The 14,662-nt window shown below is 38.1% G+C and overlaps 3 protein-coding genes across 5 annotated transcripts in view; all 3 read left to right on the forward strand.

Moving 5' to 3' along the window:
- The window catches only part of LOC111321287 (A-kinase-interacting protein 1), a 13,804-nt gene extending 11,913 nt beyond the window's left edge, over positions 1-1,891 (forward strand). The window contains exon 5 of the mRNA XM_022924129.2: positions 762-1,891. Coding sequence (XP_022779864.2) covers positions 762-905 — 144 coding nt within the window. The 3' untranslated portion in view covers positions 906-1,891. The remainder of the gene's footprint in view (positions 1-761) is intronic.
- An 828-nt stretch (positions 1,892-2,719) lies between these two features.
- On the forward strand, positions 2,720-5,792 carry LOC148741491 (uncharacterized; the record flags this gene model as incomplete). The annotated part of the gene is made up of 4 exons (XM_088732626.1): positions 2,720-2,900; positions 3,950-4,025; positions 5,407-5,479; positions 5,724-5,792. Coding segments are annotated over 4 exons (399 nt in total), but the record flags the coding sequence as incomplete, so codon positions are not given.
- Positions 5,793-8,796: 3,004 nt separating this feature from the next.
- Positions 8,797-14,579, forward strand: LOC148741492 (uncharacterized). Of its 3 annotated transcripts, none has more exons than XM_088762001.1 (5): positions 8,797-9,321; positions 10,002-10,129; positions 10,417-10,493; positions 10,764-10,884; positions 13,649-14,579. In XM_088762001.1, exons 2-5 carry the CDS (start codon positions 10,028-10,030, stop codon positions 13,697-13,699), a joined length of 351 nt encoding a protein of 116 aa, XP_088618127.1. In that variant the 5' UTR covers positions 8,797-9,321; positions 10,002-10,027; the 3' UTR covers positions 13,700-14,579. The 3 variants fall into 3 exon arrangements, with proteins under 3 accessions (XP_088618127.1, XP_088618119.1, XP_088618132.1); XM_088761993.1 differs by having other exon boundaries at positions 8,801-9,421; XM_088762006.1 differs by having other exon boundaries at positions 8,801-9,421; positions 10,764-10,844.
- Positions 14,580-14,662: the final 83 nt, after the last annotated feature.

Consider the following 14,662-nt stretch of genomic DNA (forward strand, 5'->3'; position numbering starts at 1 on the left):
GGGAGCCAGATGAAAAGTGAGGGGGTAACCTTACAATGGACTAGCATCCTATCGAAGGAGGGGGGGGGGGAGGGTAGTAATACTCCTGGTTGTCTCATGCCACAGGGATACCAGGATAAAGTCCGGCTAGGTGGGCCAGTTACCTTTACCGTTACTCAAGGCAGTGATACTGTCTCTCTTTTAAACAAACGATACCTTTGAAGCCTTTAGTATGCTTTTGAACAATCTTTCCCGGAAGATAATTGGATATTTTTATTTGTGCATTCAACTATCCCTATTCAATTTTTCCGCACGCTCTCTGATCACGTAATTAAAAAAAAAAAAAAAAAAAGTCTTTTTATAGGATTACACAATTACTGGTGAACCAGTAGTTTCCATTGTGGTGCTTGCAAACAAATGAAACAAATGGTCTAAATTGAACATAACATCATTAAGAACGTCATTAAGAACCCCAACCGGCCGGAGGCAAACCAGTTGGCTATTTACAAGCGTGGCCAAGGATCTGAACTCGGGGCTACCGTGAAACAAATCCAGTGGTCAGGGTGGGGGACTCGAACCCGGGAGCGGCGGATTACGAGTCCGACACTCTAACCACTCAGCCACACTGCCTCCGTTTTATACTTTGAGTGAAGTAACTGACTGCCGAACACTTACTGTTTCGTTAAATTTGTACCAGAGCATTTTTATATAACATTTCCTATATGAATCGTGTTAGTGGACCCTCGATATTCATGTCTTTTCTAAATTTTCTTTGTCTCAAGCTCCAGCGAATGGAAGACGTCCAGGTAGAAGTGGCGCCTGGCAGTTATGCAGTCTCCGCTGGTCGTTACGGTGCACCCAGGCAACACACTCACATTGTCCGTTTGGAACCTGGACAGACAGTCGATCTTGGGTTCTCGTTATAGTCCTAGAGTGGGTCACACGATGTACTTTATTGACTTTTTTATTCACAAGATTGTTACTACATTTTCGTACGCGATTTTGATAGCTCTTTTACAACTTACATGCATAAGTAAATGTACTCTTTAAATGCGGAGAAGATGGAATTACAAGGTAACATAGCGTAGGAAAAGATGGCCAAGGAAACTTCTAGTGTGAAAAGAGCTGTCTTCACGATAGTCCAAAACATAGAAATCGATTTTTAAAATTTATTTATAGCTAAAATTATGACAACGTAGTATATTGTAAGGAACAAAAAATGAACGCTCGTCTGCCTTGTACAAATAAGTATTCTTCTAAATAAGAGATATTATAGAGTAGACCTTAACTAAAGTATCGAAGAACCTGATGTGAAGTCATTTGCTGCCGAGATAACGTATCAAACAAGTCTAGGCTAGGATGATTAACTTTTGTCGACATTTGTTTGTTTGTTTGTTTGTTTTCGTTCCTTTCAATTTTACTAATAAGTGTTTGTCGGCCATCGTGGAAAGCACCGCCATTCTCCAAGCTTTGTAGGGTCTTCTTATTATTCTACCCGCTTTTCCCACTGAACCTGGACTTTTTTGCGTATGACCTAGCCATGGCTTTGGTATCAAAAAAATTATCCTTAAAAAACTCTTCCTAAATGGGCCGCCAATTTATTTTTATACCATAATCCCGTACATTTTGGTTCATAAAGCCGAAAGCTAGAGTTGTCAATGTTTTTCCATTTTCCCGTATCCCTCTCCGCAGTAAGATTGTATTGGTCCCTTCATTAACTCCTTGAAGTGAAGTCCTTTCAAGCACACAGTCTTTGATTTGTTACCCACCACGATTTGAAGATCTTTAAATATTTTTTTATTATGTAGTTATTTTTTTGCTTGTTTGTTTGTTTGTTTGAGTAGTTCATTTTATAGGTGCAATTAAGTGATGATTGAAAATAGTTTTTATTCAATAAACACAAATGACCGTCTACGATACTTCTGTATCTTTGAAAGGGGTCAGTTAGGCTTGACGTTTACGTCCCTCGTTTCGCCTACCCCCTTCCCTTAAAGAGAGATAGTGCCACAGAAATACCAAGTGAGCGGTAACCAGTTGTTTCGCCTAAGAGTCGTTTCGCAAACGAAGGTTCGCTAACGTCTTAGGTCGTTTCCTCAACACCTCATGTAGTTCGCCAACGTCTCTTAATGATTCCATCGGCAGAACTTGATTCACTTCTAATCGACCGAAACGTCGTAGGGGAATTGGGTCTTTTCGATACATATACATATGAGAGTCGATTCGATGCATCGACAAAGTCAATTAGATACACGTAGAAAGTCCATTTGATGCAACTCAAGTAATTTCGACACCAAACTGAAAAAAGGACAAACTTGGAAGGTTTTAATTTATCTACGGTAAGATAAACCAAAGTAGACCTACGAAGCGCCGAAACTGGGTGAATCTTACACTCACGCGACTCGCGTAACCCGATTCGGGAGCAAGAGTGACAACCTTTCCGACCTATGAGACGTGAGCGAAGTGACCTGAGACGTTGGCGAAACGACCTAAGACGTCAGCAAACCAACTGGTCGTTAGCAGACCGTCTCGTAGGCGAAACGAACAAAATTCAGTGATTGAGTTTAAAATCAGCCTACAGCTAATCACCTGATCATTATCATTTCTAGAAATTTAACGAAGAGCTGCTCCGATGGTTTTCGCTCGGAAAACTCATTTGAATTACAAATAATTTTGAAGCATTAATATTCATATTTGAGATCAGTCTTGCACGTGGAAAGACGATATGAGCTACAAGAAATAACACCGTCTTTTTCAGCTTCTTTGGAGCCAGGATATATTTCATTTCAATCCAAATACCTTAGATATTGTCCGTTCTGTTAGGGTGGGAGAGTGTTTCTTCGAGGTCGCCGAAGCGAGAGGTTTGAATTGGACGACGAAGATGCCGGGACGGATGGATGTCATTATGCCACGACTCTTTCAAGGTAAATGACCTGCGTATATACACATTTTGGTTAGAAATATAGTATTCGCGTCATTCGTAATCGCTGTAGTAAAATTAATTCTTATAGCAAACTTAAAAAGGAAGAGCATGTCACACATTTCAGTGTAAGACAAATCTTCTGTAGTTGTACCAGCCGCCATGACAGTTCTTGATGAACCACGTGACTTTTAGGATAACAGCGAGAAATGTGTACTTTACTGATAATGTATTGACCGCTTAAATACCCATTTATCTTTAATTCTTTACTTATTACTATTCTGTACCCAGTTTCTCTCACATTAGTATTTTAACGTTAAATCTGTTTAAACGCGTCTGTTATTTACATTTCTTCTAACCTCCGCCAGAAAAGAGAGAAAGTCGAGTGGTCTAAAATTTTTGGTTTAGAATTTGTTTTCTGAATCAATCATTCAATTTATTGGCATCATGACGAGGAATGAGGTTTTCATTACATCCGCGCCGGATGACAACACCAGCATGAATATCAGATCTTGTGATCTTAGTTGAAGATACTTGATTCTCACATTGGCTTTCTCCTCACTTCACCCGCGAGTATCAATTGTTTCAAGTGACTTGACAGAGATACCTGATAAAATACTTGGGGGTGGCATATTATGAACCAATATCCCAAATAAAGATGTTTAACATTCATTTATCTGACTGTATTAAACTGGTAGTTTTTATGGGCTCTATTAGGACGAGTTTTCCTTAAAAAAGTGTCTTCCTTCATTTGACACCCATTGTCAATATCAGATAAGGGGCTCAAACAATGCCTTTTACTTGAAGAGAGCACTTACCATAAGATGGGTGTGGGTTTATTCTTATGATATTTCTTGTTAGGACAGCTTCATAAGATGAAAAAATCTTGCAATCGAGTACTTTAAGGGAGGAAGAAGAAAAGAATGACATCCAGCAATAAGGTTAGCTATTTAGTTTTGTACCGATTTAGCTCAGCCAGGTTTGTAACATCTAAGCCTGGCCGTAACCAAGTTTTTGTAATCTGAAGTCAACCGAAGTCAAAAATTTCATAAGCTACAATCAAAACAGTAAAAGCATTTCTTCGATCTGTGACTTCCTCTAACTCTGACAGCTCTATCGTTTTGATGAGGTAATGCTACTTCTCTCTCGGTTCTCAATGGTATCAGAGAAACACTTAGGGCCGGCCGGTTATTCAAACATAGTTTAGCAAAAACTGCATCCTAAAAAATCCTCGATTTAGCTGGACCTTTTATCTGAACACTTCTCTTTGTGAACAATGTCAAGAAGGCTAAAAGCTGTTAAAAGACAAAATTGGCATCTAGCAACAATTTTCATTAAACATGTTTTTAAACTTATTAAAGTGTTGGGAAAATGAATGGAAATAATATTTTACTATAAGCCATCCAGTTAAAAGTTGTGATAAGCATGTTGATCATTTCGTATTCCTTTTGGTCGTGAGTCGACATGGAGACAGATATGTCTACGTAAATTGCGGTTTGTTTTTGAATATTGGAGTGGTTCTCGCGAAAAGCTGTTTCCATTGCGAAGAAAATAACTTAACCTGATCCCGTTCAGGAATTTCCTGGAAATTAACCTTCTTGTATTTTCAACCCCTTTGATATTCTCGTTTTTAGGATAACTCCATGTCCAATTCCCGATGAGGAAAATATTTCTTAAATTTTAATTTGGTGCGATCAACACCTCTGCACTGAATTTACACTGAATTTACACTGATTTAGGTAACTAACCCACGAACAGGACTTAGCTCTCTTAGACGTGGTACCTTGGGGTACACCCTTTCTTCTCCGAATTTTCTGTTTAGTCTGTTGTTATGTAACATTCTTCGAAGGCTTGTTATGTAACAGTCTTCGAAGGCTATCTCATCTGTAGTTATCTCTCTTAGTATAATTTTATTTCTTTTAATTGGTAATTTTTCCCGACCTTGACCATAAGAGTAAGAAATACATCCTTAGTATGCATGAACTGTCTCACGTAACTTTACGTGATTCACTAAGTGAGAAATGATGACGAAGCATGAAGATTGACAGGTTTGTAAGTTTCTCCCTTATAAGCCGGTCAGCAACATTCTCACTCAGATTAGAGGCTGAACTAGTTCCCAAGGTAGAACTGAGGTCGTGTAAGAAAGAATAATACAGAGGAATCAACCTTACCAAAGTGTTAGAAAAATCTTCTAACAAAGCTATCGGTAGAAAGACATTTATTTAATCAAATCACCCGTTTTATTAAGATAACCTGAGCCCCACTGATTACATGCGTAGAACCGTGGTTTGTGTTAGACCTCGTGTAAATAACCGGCCCTTACTGTCTCGCTAGATTACCATAGCAACGATATAGCCTGCCAAACACCTATCTAAAGCGTGATGGCTCTAGCGAGTCTTGTGATCCCAAGATTGATCCTCATTATTCATGCACAATAAAAAGTCCTTACCCTAATATAACTATCCACGTTTTCACGGTATAAATTTCACTCATCTCTTTTATCGGCACAGCGTCAGGCGTAGGATGAAGTTATCAATCAATCAAGAAATTCAAGAAAAGGAAAACAAGAAAACTTCCAAATCGGTGAGTTATTCTGTTTGCTTTTTTTTTTTTTAATTAGCTATCTGCGCTTGTCAGTCTGGCCTGCTGGTCTGTAATGAAAGCTTGAACAACCTGGATTTATCGCATGTACACACGCACATACTTGTCTGAAACGAATGTCTGAAATTCAAAACTAGTCAGACTTAAAAATTTAGGAAAACTTCAAACAAAAAATGAATTGTTTTTCTTTATTGTTTTATTTCTGGTGAATCTCTCTTTGATCAAGGTGATTTTCAGTCGTTTTCAGCTCAGCCACGTTGCAAGTTCAGTTGATTGTAAAACAATGGAGTTATAGAAAATATCTCATTTTTGTTGTGCAACTGATCGCCATGCTTTAAGCCTAATATTATTTTCAAATTAAGGTGATTCCCTTGTTTTGCACTGCACAACCTTTTCTGCGCATAACATTGCGACTTCCAAGATGGCGGCCGTTCTTCCCGCTAGCGTGAAAAAAGAGCTCTTTCAACAAGGCGTTTATTTGTTTTGATTTTCTCTAATTACAAGTCAATTAATTAAGTAGGCGTCGTATATATACACTAAGACTTTTGGCGGGAAAATTTGGACCAATTTGCACAGAGTTCCCCATGGCAACTTTTACGGCAAAAATTTTAACAAGTGTTCGTTTTAAATTTCCCGCCAAAAATAAATAAACAGCATTTCGTGCTTAATATTGAAGTAAACACCAATTTATACTCTCAGAAAAAATAAAACAATCTAGAAAATTCCGTTTCGTTTCTTTTAAAATCGATTCTGACTCAATTTTGTCTACCCTTAATTTTTTTTAACTTCAATTCTTTGCACGAGATGATGTGTAGAAGTTAAAACGAAAAAGCATCATGGCAAGTCATAGAAAGCCCAATCAGAAGAATTGAATATCCGTTTTAAACCTTAGCTTGCCATGATGCTTTTTTCGGAGAAAAAGATCCATCTATAAAGCCGACAGTTTTCGAATGTAACACAGAACATAGGTTGGAAAAATTTATCCAAACTTTAGGAGCAAAATGTTTGAATTTAAATTTAGCCGTGAAGGCTCAGGCAATACAAAATAAGGCTCCATGATTCTTAGACCAAATCCCCGGAAATAGTTTGTAGTGTTGGAACAATCTCTAAGAATTTGATTTTAGCTACAAGAGCCAAGACGAAAAGCAATTAAGCTCCACATTTGGTATGATTATATATACAGCAAACATTTGTAATTTTTTTTGTCAGTTTCATTGCGATTATAAGCTTAAATGTAAGACGAAACTACAGTTGTTTGGCAATATTTGTTTTTTCTGCTTTCTTGTGTTACACCCGAGTGACTACCCAGAGGATCTTCCCTCTACTTGGACTAAGGAGTAAATGAATTAACTAATTACTACTTTAAAACGAAATGCCTGGTCTGAAGAGCAAAACGTGATACCCTTTTCCAAGTACAACTTGATTTAAAAGGTTCAATGGATTACCTAAGATTTAGTCTTAAAGAGAATACTCATATGTGAACCAGCAAAACGTCAGCCATTGTGATATACTATTCAAAGAGGTACTAACTTTCAAACGCGAAGACACAATAAAACTCAATTTTAATGACTACTTTGCATTTTTGTTTCGCACTTCGGTGATAAAATAAACGAGCTTCTCTACACAAATATCAATATATTGAATTGGATGTGTACGTCCATATGTTTCAAATTTCTTAAATTTCCATGTTATTCTTCATCATAAAAGAAAACGAAACACAACTAACTTGATTCGGCAATCAATGAATAACTTTTTTGTGTAAATAGCATTCCTGATTTGCACGTTTGTCCATAAAAATACACATGCTTTATCAAAATTCCAAATGTTAAAAGAGTAAATGATTGGTGGTTTGTAATCAATCTCTAGAAACACGGGTAACAATGGTGAAAGGAACAAATGCTGGTGAACGAAGAAAAGAAGCTAATGAGATATCCATCAGTCGTTGACGTCCATCAGTCGTTGACGTCCACCAACATGGCAGCCATGACGTAACGTGTAAACCACCTTTAGCAAGGGTTTTTTCAATGTTCTTGTTCGTCTGAGAATAGTAATGATGAGACCATTATATTCCTTCAAAAAGATCTTAAGTACAAACCTATATTCCATTGTGTTTACAATTATTTGATAAAAGAAAACAATAGTGTGGGTTTATGCGGAGACCTTTCCCTGACGTTTGCCAATATTTGTCGTCATTGTCCTATCTTTGCATTGATTTTAAGACAGCCTAGAAATTATTTGTCAACTATTTGGGAAGTAATATAATTTTTCCTTCGTTATTTAAGTCAAATCGATTTTTCTCGAGATATGAAAACCTAACTTTCTTGTTAATTTACATTGGTCTATGTGACGCTAAATTTCGATTTGATCTGTTTCAAGTAAAGGTTCCCTGGCATTTCTATCGAATTCAGTAAATATACTCGAACTATTAAAAGCTACATTTTTCGTCAATTTATATTGGTCTACATAACCGTAAATTTGGATTTGATCCGTTTCAAGAAAAGTTCTGCGGCATTTCCGTCGAATGAAATCTACTCGAAATATTTAAACCAACAGTTTCTCCGTCACTTTAAACTGGTCTATGTAACATAAATTTCCTTTTAATCTGTTTCTAATAAAAAACCTCCGCGGCATTGCTATCAAACGAAATCTACTCGAAATATTAAAACTACTTTTCTCCATCAATTTATGCTGGTCAACACAGCAATGAATTTCGGTTTGATCGGTTTCTATGAAAAGGTTCTGCGGCATTTCTATTTAATAACATCTACTCGAAATAATAAAACCTATATTACTCCGTCAATTTATGCTGGTTTGTCCATAATAGTAAATTTCCAATAAAAGTTCTGCAGCATTCCATTAAATGAAATCTACTCGAAATATGAAAACCTACATTTCTTCGTCAATTTATTCTGGTGTGCATGGCGAGAAAATTCTGATTTTGATTTGTTTCTTGTAAAAGCTCTTCGTACGGCATTTTTATATTTTATCGCCTGAAATGTACTGGCGCACTATTGGAACGCATATTTCGCTTTTACCTATGCTGGCCTATTTAACAGCGATTTAATCAGTTTCTGGCAAAGCTCTTGACCAGGCATTTATTTTTCACTAATGTCTTCCTCAGTTGATTTCACTATTTGGTGGATTTAAGTTGTAAGATGGCACTATACTAGTTTTATCCGTGTTTTTTTGTTTTTGTTTTTGTTTTTGTTTTTTTTATTTGTGACCCAGACAAACTTTTTTTTTCATCAATGTAATCATCACGAGCCACAGGTAAACGGAAGTTCAAATATACGAAAAGGCTGGTTGCTATGGAGTGACGTCATAAACCGGATAAGTTTCCATCATCGCCTTGACAGCCTTTTTCGATAATTGCTCGCAGTAATCTGAGTAGTTGCTTGAATTTGTACAATCTCTGTTCCTGCTGGGTACAATGAAGCCTTTTGTTTATTAGGGGCTGGATCGGCCTATTGACATTTGGAGATTGGATTTCATATTAATATGCGTAAGCAAAAGCGGGAATGTTTAGTTTCCCGCGGTCGAGTGCAGTTATGGATCCACTTCGAAGGGTTGAATTGCTTCATTCTCCTCCAGATGAGTCAAGGGAATGGTTTATCTTAAATTTCAAGAAATGTGGCATAAGAGTCAGCAAGTTTTTTGAAGTAGCCTGTTGGTGGCACATTTTCCAAGCGTTTTGTACGGTCCAGCTTTTAAAAAATGGCGGAAGCTTGGATGACCGATATGTTCAGAACAACAAAGTGGCCATCGCCTCTCTATTTGGAGTTGTTTCTACCATCTTCCGGCAGAAATTCGAAGAAGGAGAAGTGGTGAGATATCTTTGGTTGATCGATAAAATAAATTCTTGATCCTGGATCAAGAAAAGCTTGGCAAACGTTACTTAGCATTTTCAAGCTAAGACGAACCGGGGTAAGTCATAACGTTTATATTTTTATTAAGATTGGAAAAAGTGAGTTTGCTCTCTTATGTTTTGTTGTGAATGCTGGTTTCACGGTGTATCAGAACTCATCTCTGCTTGGCAGGAAAATCACATAATTGGCTGAGTTTGATTTTACGCTGAGCCTCTAAGTCTTCTAGCTATGATCACTTTTTATGGCTACTTTAGGAGAAATTTCGGGTTTGTTTCCTTGATAGGGTCTTGACAGTATTATAATTTATTTCATTTCTATTTTTCTACGATAAAAGATTTAAATCGCCAGAGGGATGCCATTGAGAAAACTGGAATAGTAGTTAATGGAAGATGCTTTAAAGTTAAATTTCCAGGTTATTTGTGTGTGCCAATCTTGACTCTTTACATTTTTTTTATCTTATTATTTTTTATTTTTGCAATGTTTTTATGTTATATGTCTAGCTACGTGATAGTAATTATTGAATCCATTTTATGCTTGGCAGTGTTAGAAAATATCTGGGAAAGTATAACATTTGAGATCTTTGGTGTAGCTATTTTAACTTCAACTTCTTGTTATCTTCTTGTCTTTTTTCATGACAGTTACTCTTGATTACAAAACACTGATAATGCTGCTCAAGCAAAGAGCTGGTGATGCCAAAAAATATATCAATGAACTTTGCAAGCAAGGATTGGACACAGAGTGCTGTGTATTCTGCAAAGTTATTAAGGTAGGTTATACCTGCAATGCTAAATGACATGCATCATAGTGGAATTATACAATAACACAAAACATATTCAGCCTACTGGTATTTGTTATGCAATTTATTTATAATCAATTAGTGAGAGCTTCCTTGGCTTTCTTGACTTTACAGAAAGGCAGACGAAAGGTGTCCATAAAAGTGAACATATTTTATCTGTGGTGAACAGTGATTATATATCTACCATTAGTAGTGAACATTAAATGACTTTAGCTCAGTTAATTCATTATTGAGTGATACATGCAATTTATTTGTAGGAATGTGCCTCTCCTGATGTTCCTTTTGGGGAAGCCTTTGCTGAGTGTTTCCTAAAGAGCAAAGCAAATATTGGGGGGTAGGTACAACTCTGCATTTCTGCATTGACATGCATAAAAAGTTCCAGCTTGCAGTATGGTATTTCACTTTCTATTGGAATACATGTCTTTAAATCTCACTTGGGATACTTAGTTTGATGGACAGTTGGCATACTGCCGGCCGACAGTTGGCCGACAGACTTTTAGGGGAGCTGTTCTTCACTTTTACCCAGTTACCAGCAAAAATATGGTAAGCTTGGATTATAAAGGTGGAAACTTTATTCACTGTTTTTTTTTTCTGTCTGTTTCAGATGGAAGGGGTTAAGAGATGACTTGCTCTTTCTCCTTGAAGAGGAGCCATGTGATGTTAATTTATGTACTCTGCCTGCAGTGTATGACATTTTAATTTTTAAATTCTGTGCACCCATTGAAGTAAGGCATAGTCAACATTGTATCATTTAAAAAAATCTATTTTCTTGAAGTCTTATCCTGTAACAATATTATTTTGTTTAGTGTTGCCTGGTCACTTCTGAGATATATATTTATTTGTCATATTTCTAAGATTTATATGGCATTCGGCGTAATGCCTGAGAGCTTCTGGGATATAGCAAACTTAGTTTTTCATTCACTGTTAATAGAGGGAAATTATGTCTTTCCTTTCTGGTTCACCCAGGCTGAAGTCCTTCATTCAGAGTAATGCCTGAGCAATTCTGGGATATATAACATACCTAGCTTTTCATTCATGGTCAATATAGGGAAGTGTTGTCTATCCTTTCTGGTTCACACAGGCTGAAGTCCAGGCATTCAGAGTAATACCAGAGCACTTCTGGGATTTATAACATACTTAGCTTTTCATTCATGGTCAATATTGGGAAGTGTTGTCTATCCTTTCTGGTTCACCCAGGCTGAAGTCCTCGCATTCAGTGTAATGCCTGGGATATATAACATACATAGCTTTTCATTCATGGTCAATATAGGGAAGTGTTGTCTATCCTTTCTGGTTCACCCAGGCTGAAGTCCTGGCATTCAGTGTAATGCCTGAGCACTTCTGGGATATATAACATACTTAGCTTTTCATTCATGGTCAATATAGGGAAGTGTTGTCTATCCTTTCTGGTTGACCCAGGGTGAAGTCCTGGCATTCAGTGTAATGCCTGAGCGCTTCTGGGATATTCAACATACTTAGCTTTTCATTCATGGTCAATATAGGGAAGTGTTGTCTATCCTTTCTGGTTCACCCAGGCTGAAGTCCTGGCATTCAGAGTAATGCCTGAGCGCTTCTGGGATATACAACATACTTAGCTTTTCATTCATTGTCAATATAGGGAAGTGTTGTCTATCCTTTCTGGTTCCCCCAGGCTGAAGTCCTGGCATTCAGAGTAATGCCTGAGCACTTCTGGGATATATAACATACTGAACTTTTTATTCATGATCAATATAGGGAAGTGTTGTCTATCCTTTCTGGTTTACCCAGGCTGAAGTCCTGGCATTCAGAAAAATGCCTGAGTGCTTCTGGGATATACAACATACTTAGCTTTTCATTCATGGTCAATATAGGGAAGTGTTGTGTATCCTTTCTGGTCCACCCAGGCTGAAGTCCTGGCATTCAGTGTAATGCCTGAGCGCTTCTGGGATATATAACTTACATAGCTTTTCATTCATGGTCAATATAGGGAAGTGTTGTCTATCCTTTCTGGTCCACCCAGGCTGAAGTCCTGGCATTCAGTGTAATGCCTGAGTGCTTCTGGGATATACAACATGCATAGCTTTTCATTCATGGTCAATATAGGGAAGTGTTGTGTATCCTTTCTGGTCCACCCAGGCTGAAGTCCTGGCATTCAGTGTAATGCCTGAGCGCTTCTGGGATATATAACTTACATAGCTTTTCATTCATGGTCAATATAGGGAAGTGTTGTCTATCCTTTCTGGTTCACCCAGGCTGAAGTCCTGGCATTGACTGTAATGCCTGAGCACTTCTGGGATATATAACAAAGTTTCACATAGCTTTTCATTCCTGGTCAATATAGGGAAGTGTTGTCTATCCTTTCTGGTTCACCCAGGCTGAAGTCCTGGCATTCAGTGTAATGCCTGAGCACTTCTGGGATATACAACATACTGAGCTTTTTATTCATGGTCAATATAGGGAAGTGTTGTCTATCCTTTCTGGTTCACCCAGGCTGAAGTCCTGGCATTCAGAGTAATGCCTGAGCGCTTCTGGGATGTATAACATACTTAGGTTTTCATTCATTGTCAATATAGGGAAGTGTTGTCTATCCTTTCTGGTCCACCCAGGCTGAAGTCCTGGCATTGAGTGTAATGCCTGAGTGCTTCTGGGATATACAACATACATAGCTTTTCATTCGTGGTCAATATAGGGAAGTGTTGTGTATCCTTTCTGGTCCACCCAGGCTGAAGTCCTGGCATTCAGTGTAATGCCTGAGCGCTTCTGGGATATATAACTTACATAGCTTTTCATTCATGGTCAATATAGGGAAGTGTTGTCTATCCTTTCTGGTTCACCCAGGCTGAAGTCCTGGCATTGACTGTAATGCCTGAGCACTTCTGGGATATATAACAAAGTTTCACATAGCTTTTCATTCCTGGTCAATATAGGGAAGTGTTGTCTATCCTTTCTGGTTCACCCAGGCTGAAGTCCTGGCATTCAGTGTAATGCCTGAGCACTTCTGGGATATACAACATACTGAGCTTTTTATTCATGGTCAATATTGGGAAGTGTTGTCTATCCTTTCTGGTTCACCCAGGCTGAAGTCCTGGCATTCAGAGTAATGCCTGAGCGCTTCTGGGATATATAACATACTTAGGTTTTCATTCATTGTCAATATAGGGAAGTGTTGTCTATCCTTTCTGGTCCACCCATTTTGAAGTCCTGGCATTCAGTGTAATGCCTGAGCACTTCTGGGATATACAACATACTTAGCTTTTCATTCATGGTCAATATAGGGAAGTGTTGTGTATCCTTTCTGGTTCACCCAGGCTGAAGTCCTGGCATTCAGTGTAATGCCTGAGCGCTTCTGGGATATACAACATACTTTAAGTTTTTTCATTCATGGTCAATACGGGGAAGTGTTGTTTATCTTTTCTGGTTCACCCAGGCTGAATGGAAGTTCTGCTATTCACAGTAATCCCTTAGTGCTTCTGGGATACCTAACATTCTTATTTTCTTTGACATTCACAGGTTAATCAAGGGAAGTGTTGTCTCTCGGCCTTACTGGTTCACCCAGGCTGAAGTCCTGGCATTCAGTTTAATGCCTGAGCGCCTCTGAGATATTTGACTTACTTAGCTTTTCATTGATGGTTAATATAGGGAAGTATTGTCTATCCTTTCTGGTTCACCTAGGCTGAAGTCCTGGCATTCAGTGTAATGCCTGAGCGCTTCTGGGATATACAACATACTTTAAGTTTTTCATTCATGGTCAATGCGGGAAAGTGTTGTTTATCTTTTCTGGTTCACCCAGGCTGAACGGAAGTTCTGCTATTCACAGTAATCCCTTAGTGCTTCTGGGATACCTAACATTCTTATTTTCTTTGACATTCACAGGTTAATCTAGGGAAGTGTTGTCTATCGGCCTTACTGGTTCACCCAGGCTGAAGTCTTGGCATTCAGTTTAATGTCTGGGCGCCTCTGAGATATTTGACTTACTTAGCTTTTCATTGATGGTTAATATAGGGAAGTATTGTCTATCCTTTCTGGTTCACCCAGGCTGAAGTTCTGGCATTCAGAGTAATGCCTGAGGTTTTCTGGCATATATAATGTGAAGAAATTCTTGTGACGCAAACTTTTCTGTTATTTGAGCTCTTCACCTATATCTATAGCAGAGCGACAGGAATAAATAGTCGTTTGAGACAAAAATTTGGAAAACAGCTTCATTTACTGTTAAAAGTCGCCCTGCAAACCGCGACAGGAAGAGAACATCAAAACAAAAAATGCTGCCAAAAAAATTCAATAAATAACACAAGGCAAAACACTGCTGGTACATTTCTTTGCGAAGCTAGATCGTGAAACTCTGATGCGACGTTTTTGTAGGGCGTAAACACACGACGACGATTGATTTCCTGACAAACTGGGTAATATGAGATAATATAAAGTATGAAACAACACGAAGTAACGCGCACAGCCTCAAGTGATCGATATACCGTATTTCCTTGAATAAGTGCCCACCCCTTGGCCATTCAAACTTGTAACTCTGAA

This window comes from Stylophora pistillata, chromosome 1, assembly GCF_964205215.1.
Source record: "Stylophora pistillata chromosome 1, jaStyPist1.2, whole genome shotgun sequence".
In the NCBI taxonomy this organism is placed as follows: domain Eukaryota; kingdom Metazoa; phylum Cnidaria; class Anthozoa; order Scleractinia; family Pocilloporidae; genus Stylophora; species Stylophora pistillata.